At 43.5% G+C, this 9473-nt stretch overlaps 2 protein-coding genes across 4 annotated transcripts in view; both read left to right on the plus strand.

Moving 5' to 3' along the window:
- abraxas2 (abraxas 2, BRISC complex subunit) overlaps positions 1 to 1753 on the plus strand; it is an 8725-nt gene extending 6972 nt beyond the window's left edge. For both annotated transcript variants that reach the window (XM_032541394.1, XM_032541393.1), the window contains exons 8-9: positions 381 to 498; positions 694 to 1753. In XM_032541394.1, coding sequence (XP_032397285.1) covers positions 381 to 498; positions 694 to 1265 — 690 coding nt within the window. In that variant the 3' untranslated portion in view covers positions 1266 to 1753. The remainder of the gene's footprint in view (positions 1 to 380; positions 499 to 693) is intronic.
- A 2980-nt stretch (positions 1754 to 4733) lies between these two features.
- Positions 4734 to 9473, plus strand: part of zranb1b (zinc finger, RAN-binding domain containing 1b) — a 21432-nt gene continuing 16692 nt past the window's right edge. Inside the window, exons 1-3 of one of the 2 annotated variants that reach the window (XM_032541389.1) lie at positions 4734 to 4977; positions 6400 to 7157; positions 7209 to 7463. In XM_032541389.1, coding sequence (XP_032397280.1) covers positions 6494 to 7157; positions 7209 to 7463 — 919 coding nt within the window. In that variant the 5' untranslated portion in view covers positions 4734 to 4977; positions 6400 to 6493. Of the gene's footprint in view, positions 4978 to 6399; positions 7464 to 9473 lie in introns of both variants that reach the window. The other variant, XM_032541388.1, reaches the window with a different exon arrangement.

The raw sequence follows: 9473 nt of genomic DNA on the forward strand, positions 1-9473 counted from the left end.
TTATTACACACAGGCCTGAATTACATACACATGCTCAGTACCTATACATGCACTGAGTGGAGAGATGTCAGAGTGAGGGGGCTGCCCATGGAAAGGCGCTTTGAGCAGTTGGGGGTTTTGGTGCCTTGCTCAAGAGCACCTTGGCAGTGCCCAGGTTCCTCACTGGCACCTCTCCAGCTACTAGTCCACCACCATACTTTGTTTGGTCTGTATGTGGATTTGAACCAGTGACCCTTCGATTCCCAACCCAACTCCCTACAGACTGATTTACTGCCACCCCTTTTTCGCCCTAAGACATGTAGCAAAATTGTTTGCTCACTTGATTACTTTGTTTTTTGCCTTTTGCGTTTGAGTGTTTCACCTGTTTGTCTTGTTTTCAGGCTGTGTGTGGGGAGGTAGAACAAAGTGAACGTGTGAGGGAGAAAATTCAAGAGGACGTGAACAAACTCAAACAGCAAATTGCTCTCAGGAAACACAAGACGGCACAAGAGGAGAGAAGTATGTGCCTGTTTTGGATTATATGAACTGGAAATTAAATTTCAAATATGTGCTTGTTTGAAACATAAACTGGCTTTACATCAATATGAAACAGCAGTCAACCAAACTTGATTTCCTCCCATTTCATGTGGTAATATTTTGCAAAAATGTCCACATGTACTTTTTAGCAATTATATCTTTCTCTCTGCTCCACAGGGCTGTGTGAGGCCCAAAATGTAGACTCCCGTCCCACCCCAGAGGAGAACACAGAACCTTCTGAGACTTCCCCTCTTTCCAGGATAACCTTCCACACACCCTCTGCTCCGGAGCGGCCCAGTACCTCGCCTAACCCACCATCTTATTCTGACCTCTTGTCCCAGGATGACTCTCTGCTCTCCTCTTCTTCTCCACCCACCAGTGCTGCTCTACTGCCCCGGCCCCAAGCTGTGGGCTCTCCAGGACACCCTACCCCTGGCCCACTGGGGATGGGCCCTGGGTTAGGGCTGGGCCTGGGCCTTGGTGCCAGCTCTAATCCTGTTACCACTCCCAGCACCCCATACCTTGGCAATGGTGACGGATCAAGCTCTGACTCGTTGGACAGACAAGCTGCAGGGCAAGAAGATGACGAAGACGATGAGGATGATGACGAAGATGAGGACAGTAGCGAATATGAGAACTTAGTGAGTGAAGCCGGTCATCCGTCAATGGTCTCTGGCAGCATTTTAGCACAAGGCCGACCAGCTACCCTCAGTCCGGATGGGGATGCTCGTGGATCTCAGACAACATAGAAACATGCCATAGGGTGTGTATGGGACACAAATAAGTAATGCACCTTAAGAGGTGGGCATCTCAAGCAATCAAAGATAGACAAATATATACAAAAGAAGTGCCAGTCCTGAAAGTGAAAGGCATGCACATGTTTGTTGTCTTAGTCTGATCTCCATTTTAAGGGGAAACTTTGCTGGGCTTTGCAGGCTTAACATGTGTGTCTCACTGGGGGTAAAGAAAGGGATTTCATTTTTCTTTCTGGAATGGGGTCCATCTGTGTACTTCAGTGTGGATGTTTCAGCTCCCTTAAAGACAGGCCCTCCGTCACGCTTAATATATATTTTTGTTTCACATTTGCACCACCAACTCTGAGCACCCAATCTTGCACTATTGTTTTGCCTTCTTTTAAACAAACCATCTAAGAAAAGCAATGGGAGAATAGTTTGCGGCCTTTGAACATTTTTTTAAGAAGAAGTAGGCAAATGGTTAAGTTTTTATTTTTTAATTTCAAAAAGAGATATTTATGAAATTAGAATTTCTTTAACATGCACATTTCTCTAATTTGATTTTGGACTTATTAGATATTCTTTTCCATGTTCCACAGTCTTTAATTAATCATACAGTTTACTATTTAAATGATGAAGAATAGATTTCAATCTAAATTTGCTCTGCCACTTCAATGGGTGCTTTACACACACACACACACACACACATATATAAAGTTTTAATAAATAGTTGATCTAATTTGATTGACAAGAATGTCAATGTCTTGTTCCACATGGTTAACACTGAAATTGTATGCGCTTTACTGCACTAAACAAAATTTAAGTTTTCTTTATTATCGTGCTATACCAATGCTGTCACGTTGCGCCCCTCGAGTAGTCCTCTTTGACCGACCTGAGCCAAACTCAGCTCAGCTTTTGTTTGTTGTATGAGGCTCACAGGGCGAACAATATGTGCTGTAGCTTTACTAACCAGATGCTTAAGGTTCCTTCTGCTGCTGCAACACAGAGAGCCACCACTAAAATACTGCATCTGTCTGTTCTTCTTCATATAAAAACCTTGCTGCTATTTCCACTTCACAGTGCTGGTTGTCTCCAATGCTACCGACCGCGATCATATAACCACTAAAGCTCACTTCTTACTGACTTGTTCTCTATTACAGTTGTGCGTGCATGTGTGTGTGCGTGCATGTGTGTGTGTGTGCGTGTGTGTGTGTGTGTGTGTGAGAGAAATCTTGAGAACAGAGAGCAAGCAATCATCTTCCTGTCTTTGCATAGTCGACAGCAGACCTGGTTGGGTCGATGTTATGTTTGTGTATGGACCTGGATAATGTGATGAAAACCTCATGACCTTGCTTCAGTATACAGTGCCTTCCACTCGGGGCAGTTTCTATCTGCACACAGAACACATTCACAGATCTCTCTTGAGGGATATAACAAACTGTGTTGCGTTTGCAATAATCGGCTTTCATCTTTTTATTTATTTATTTTTTTAAAGTCCTGCAGGTAAATTACTCCCATTCCATGGTGTGGTGTTTTGTCTACCTGAAACAATAGTCACTGCTTCTTAAAGTTTTTTTTTTTTTTCTTTCACTGACAACTTCTGAGTGGATCTGCATTTCATGGTTGCAGCTGTGACATTGCTTGCTTTATTACTCAAAACTGGAATTATAACTGTAAAGTCAGAGGGAATCTGTTTAGTTACTGATACTTCCTGCAATGCAGAGGTGGTATGATGAGCATGACTGACATGCAGATTACCTTTTTTAAAACCTCTTGTCCTGTTTGAAGACAACTTAGTAACAAGGTGGGGATTGATTGGGTGCTGGATGTAGGACACCCTCCTTGCATGAACCGGTCGATTCTAGACACTTGTATTCAGCATGGACAGACATTTGCACTGACCATGAAGGACGATGCACTCACAAATGAAGACTTTTTTTGTGGTGGGAGAAGCTTTGCCTTGTGAAAAAGCTCTGCATTTTTTTTCCCCCACTGCCCGTTTGTATGTCCTGGTTTTTGCCTCATGTTATTCGCCCTGATGTGTATTGTCAACGCATCACTTATCGGGGACTGGCACTCAATTTGTTACGTAATAATCACCCAGAGTAACACAATCACACAATGTTAAAATAAATGACAAAATCAGTTTGGTAGGAATATTGTTTCCTTTATGTACTGGAATATAATAAGGACATATATAATGAATGTATAGTGGGGGGGTGTTAACATATAAACAGCACTTACTGTATAAGCTTGTTCCAGTTGAGTGTTGTGGTGGTATAGAGCAGCAGTTGTCAATGTTGGTCCTCAATCCTAATCCTTGCCCTCTGTCCCTAGATGATTGCTTTTTAAGTCTTTCTATCTGGCATCCCCAGGTGTAACTCTGACTTGATTGCCAGAATGAAAACCAGCGGGGCTCTGGTGCTGAGGGACGCTGTTATAAACCTTGAGAGGACTAACATTGTTACCCACCTCCTAACATTGTTAGGATCCTATACCTTTCAAGTTCCGTTAAAGTAGAAATGAACACTCATGTACTCTTACTGTAGGGGTGACCCTTTCCTTCCTTCCCCAAGTAGGCCATTGCAACATCAACACCTCCCTGACAGCACAAAGTCCAGTGCACAGCTTCAAACTTCTCAGCTTATATCTGGACATGTGTACTTGACGAAAGTAGACCAGAGCTTGCTTGGACGAGCACGGAGAATATTGTTCTTATAAGTGGGGGACAATAAATGAGATATGTGATATGATGTGCCTTTGTTTTGTTATTGCAGTAAATAGAATATCACTTTAAATGTGAAAGAGATTTTAAAACTCTAGCAATGTATATTTTTTACATTCATTCTCTTATTTTTGAACATGTATTTTGCAGGTTATAGCATAGAATGGCTGGAAACCCTTTTTTTAAGCGTTCTCAAAAACCACATCTTATTTATTTTGGACGTGTATTTCTATGCGCAAAACTTACTGGTGTTTGTTTCAGTTACATCACATTAAAGTGTGACGTGCTTTCTTGTAAACAAGAGTTGCATCTATGCATACATTTCTTTTGCAGGTGAACAAATTACTGGGTAAAGTATTAATTATGGTGCAAATGAATTGTTTGCTTCGGAGTGTGTAGACGCCAGACGCCCGTCAGTAATAACAATCGAGCGCTGAGAAATTGCTCAAGCTGTCATGCATTACTGCAGACTGCTTGCTGCAGTATTTTTACGATGACATCATTCCCTTATCCCTTTTGAAGGGATACCACGTGGTTGCTTGCCAAAGATGCATCAAAATGCGATGCACATTTAATAACAAACATGTTTTTATTGTAACTAACGGGACCCACCTCCTAAATTAAAATCATCTCTAAACGGAATCTGCCGTCGCTATTACTGTTACATTCGAGCCTGTTTTGCTTTCACGAAGCCTGTTAATAGTTGGAATGAAGACAGAATGTGATTGGTCAGTGTCAAGGGATACATAAAAATCCACCAATCTGATTGGTTGGCAGATTCAGGTGGTAAAGCCTGATCCTGCCTCTCACTGTAACGGCCCGGAGAGCTCTGCTCTCCCTCGTAGTGTATTTTTTAGTCCTGCTTCGGTTGCTTCCCTTCCCCTCTGCCGCCATTAAAGCCCGTCAGCTTGATGTTTGGGAATCGGGGAAAAGGATAACAATGATTTAACGTGTCAAACCAGACGGCCGAGGGACGGGACTAGGGGGGGTTCTTGCTCCGCGGTATGTATGGACCTTTAACTGCCAAGTTAACGGCGCCCCAAATAAGTAGCTAAATATGCGGTTTGTGTTGGCTAAGTGAAAGAAGCCTGAGTTCGGATTGGAGTGGGTTTCTGCGGTTTTGCGAAGCTCCATTTGTTTTGGTTACAGTGGGAGACTGAGGAGTGTAAACAAAACAAGGGTAGCATTAATGGTTTATCTCATCTTTGTAGAGTTGATAAAGGGCCTCTCAAATGGTTAACGTTACAGAATGGGGCACAACATAATCCCGTAATGTTAGCGAGCCGTCAGCTAGCTTGGCTTTAATTCCTGGCTGGTAACCCGAACCAACAAAACGTTAGCTTAGTTGTCATGTAAGAAAACAAACAGCTAACGTTAGCTCGCTCCGTGGGACACACAATACAGCGTTAGTAACGTTATCTAGTTTGTTAGTTAGCTAAGTATCACCAGCTGTAAATGCACACTAGACACTTGCTCATTTGAGTTAAAGTGTTTATTTCAGGCAAATGGATGAATTGTATGTATTAGTAACGTTAAACATGTTGGACGTGATTAACTTAGCTGTTGAACCTGTACAACGTTCCAGTGCGTTAATTAATTTTGTTAGCTTTGCGTACAAAACCTGCACCTCTGTAGGAATCGTAACGTTGTCTCTGAAATGTGTTGAATACCTCACGGTGTGTTGGTAAACTTGGAGGCGTGGTGTAAACCTAGTCACAACGACTCTAAGGGAAACTGTCCCAGCGAGCCAGCTTTATTTAATTACGTTAGCTTTTGTCTCGTAAATACTGTTCAGAATGTAACACGGGCACACGTGGTTTAGGCCGTTAACTTTCATATGTGGCTTTGGGGAGAATTCAATTTCAGTGCTCAGTAAGTGTCTTAACCAGTCACGCGCCTCCCTGCTGGGTGTCTCGTTTCATGAGGTCCTCTTGTTACCCATCTCTGTTAGGTCGCATTTGTCGGGTGTATATAACTTACTGTATGCGTTTAAAGCCAGTGTCAGGTTTAAATAGAGCCGCGGAGATTCAGTGTTGCTGTTCAGGCTTCGTCCTGGCACTTTGCTTTGAGGGTGTCTTTATATTGCTCCCTTTTGATATTTGCTGCAAATTAAGCCAGGTCAAGAGCGAACAGCATTGTAGATTTTTGCAAGAGTTTGACAGAAAATTATGGCACAGTGGCTGTAATAAAACATGCTTTGTCTAGGTTTTGTGTAACGTGCACTATTGGAGAAATTTACCACTGAAAACCTGTAAAGTTTAAATGCAAAAACATTTCTCTCCAGTGTTGATCATTTTACATTTGAGAATTTTTTTAGTCATGTTATTTTGTTTTCTCTTTTTTATTATATAGTGTAGTTCAATATTTATTTGGCATAAGATCAAAGCGTTTTGCTAATATGCAGTTTTTTCCTTAATTCCCTAGTGTACAGCTTGCTTTGTGATCTCCTTAAGAGTGGATCTGCCGAGCTGAGAACCCCTCTGAACGGCAGGAAGCCTCCCTCAGCGGTGGTGCGACGATGACCGAGCTGGTTGCCAAGTGGGCCTGTGAATACTGCACATACGAGAACTGGCCGTCAGCCATCAAGTGCACCATGTGCCGTGCTCAGAGGCCCAGCGGGGGTGCCATCATTACTGAGGAGCCCTTCAAGAGCAGCCCAGCTCTGGATGCCAGTCTACACCAATGGGACCCTGCAGGCCTCAGCAACAGCCCAACCCAGGGGGGCTCCAGCTTACTCATTTGTCCAGACTCCAGTGCCCGACCCCGTGTACGCATTGCTGATGTACCTGAGACTAGTAGCAAGTGGTCGTGCCAGATGTGCACCTACTTGAACTGGCCTCGGGCCATCCGTTGCACCCAGTGCTTGTGCCAGAGGCAACAGGCTCAACAACAGCATGGGCAACATGCATCCCATCAGGGACATCATACCCAGCACCCACGCAGCCCCACAGAATCACCCCAGACCTCAGGCTCCGGTTGCCGCCTGGCTTCCCCAGCCACAACTACAGACCCCTGTGAGGAATATAATGACCGAAACAGGCTCAACACTCATGCACAACACTGGACCTGCACTGCTTGCACTTACGAGAACTGGGCCAAGGCACTCAAGTGTGTGGTGTGCGACCACCCCAGGCCGAATAGTCTGCTAACAGAACCCATCAAGCTGGCATCAGAACCTGAGAGCCAACAACCTTCCTTAAAACTTAATGAACAGGACAGGGACAACAAGAGGGGTGTTGTTGGTCATGTGGTTGGGCAAGGAGTAGGAAGTGTGGTAAGTGTGGTGGGGGGTTGTAGCAGCAGCCAAAGGAGGTCACCCCCTACCTCAAAACGGGAGTCAGAGGTGAACATGGACTTTCAGAGGATTGAAGTGGCATCAGGGGCTGGGATTGGGAGCAAAGAGGAGCTGGAGGTGGATTTCAAAAAACTGAAGCAGATTAAGAACAGAATGAGAAGGACTGATTGGCTGTTCCTCAATGCCTGTGTTGGTGAGTTTCAAGAATATATGATTTTGTTGAGGTAAATTTAACATTTGTTATGAGGTGGGCAATGAGCCAACTGAATGATGTGAGGCCGGCCAACAGAGAATAATGTGACTGTGAAATAAGATTAGATTAACTTTATCATCTGTCACAAAGCAACATACATTTTCCTTTTGAAAATGCACAACATTAACCAAAACAATGCACATTTAAAGGTGACTCTGGTATGTGTCCTTCTGATGCTAATATACTGTACGCTTAGAAATCCCCTGTATTCAGATAGTGATAGCGTACAACTTCACTACACAGTGTCCAGCCACCCACACTGTAGATTACTGAATGTGGAGTGGGAGGGAGGATGAACATTTTAAGAACAACTAGTGATTACTTTTTTTTTTTTCTTCCCCCCCACTCTTGTGAACTCACTCTTTTTCATGCCCTCGCATGGCTACATAGTTTTTTCTGCACACCCACTCAACCTCCAGTTCTTTTTCATAATATGTCTCTTTAACAGAAAATTCTTTTGTGTTACACTGATAGCAGAAATTTGACAGTCACCGGTGTATTTGATATCCAAATGAAGTCCTTGCAGTGATTAATAGTCATACAGGTTTTCATGCTTCTATATTCTTTAAAACAAAAGGATAATCAGATCTGAATGTCAGAACAACATCACTTTAATGAGTATGCTTCTGGTCTTACACTGGGTCTATTAATGCATGTGACAGGGTGAATCCATTCAGTCCGTGTGGCCTGTCCCCTTGGGACCAAGTCTTGTCTGGTCAGAGTGTCTGATGGGAGTGGGTTTAATTTCTTTGAGCATATTCAAGTGTTAGCTCTTATCTTTTCAGAAATGTTGCCTGTTTGGAATGGGCTGAGTGCTTGGCCTGTGATATTGCTGTTTTGTAGAATTCATAAAAATCAAATTGTACCCCAAAATTACTTCCAGAAGGACTCCAAACCACTTCATATGGAACTCCAGTGTATAGCCTATTACTGACATACTGATTTACCTGACAGAGAACCTTGCAGATTCAGAATGTAATCACAAAATATCACAAAGAAAATTTGGGGTAATCAGACATTAGCCTCATGGACTCATGGCAGTAGGCTACCCACCCGGCCCGGGATGAGAGGTAATTACCACATAGCTGCGTTAATATCTGGATGTTTTGGCGAAGGTAATGTTATTAGTCAGCAGTATACTTAATTAACCCGGCGTGAGTCTGATGAAAAGTGCTATGTCTACTAGGGCTGCACAATTAATCGAATTTTAATCGCAATCACGATTTTGACTTCCCACGATCAAATTTGCGTGATCGAGCGATTCATTTTTTAAAAACGTCATTTCATAGAACGCTCCGGGTTTTTTGCAAAGCCAATCTACCGCTCCGTCAACCCGTCTGATCATGAGCCAGTCAGAGTAGTTCCCTGCACCCCGTGCAGATTAGTTTCTAGATGTAGACAGTCACAGAGGACGGAGTAACGGGAGGAAAACTCAACAGATAGCAGTCGGTTATACGTCGGTCTCAAGGTTTACCAGTTTACCAGTAAACGCAGCATTTGTCCCGTCTGTTGTTTTTCAGACAACAGCAGTGAGCAGTGCTGTAGCGTCTGTTAGTTGTTGCTAGTTAGCGTCTGTTAGCTGTTCTCCTCTAGGACCACCGTGCTAATGTCCTCCGCATCCGCTGCAATGTTGTTTATATGGATAGGGTTTAATTTTGTGTTACATTACCCATTTCGTCTGTAAAGCCGTGCCCGTGTGGATCTCTCCTCTTACTCTCCGCGCAGCCCGGCCACACAGCGGCCGCTGGTCCACGCTTCTGACATTGTCTACAGTTTTAATTTTTATTATAACACAGCTGTATATGTTAAATATGAGGGGCAAACCTGTGTTTGTCCAGTGTTTCCGCTGGTAACTGCTATCGCGGCCGCTACGGCGAAGAACACAGAAGAAGTTATTGAATGCAACTAACTTCAGTTCGTAAAGTAATAGTGTGAGACGGAGCTGCTGGA

Source organism: Etheostoma spectabile, chromosome 17 (genome assembly GCF_008692095.1).
Source record: "Etheostoma spectabile isolate EspeVRDwgs_2016 chromosome 17, UIUC_Espe_1.0, whole genome shotgun sequence".
Taxonomy (NCBI): domain Eukaryota; kingdom Metazoa; phylum Chordata; class Actinopteri; order Perciformes; family Percidae; genus Etheostoma; species Etheostoma spectabile.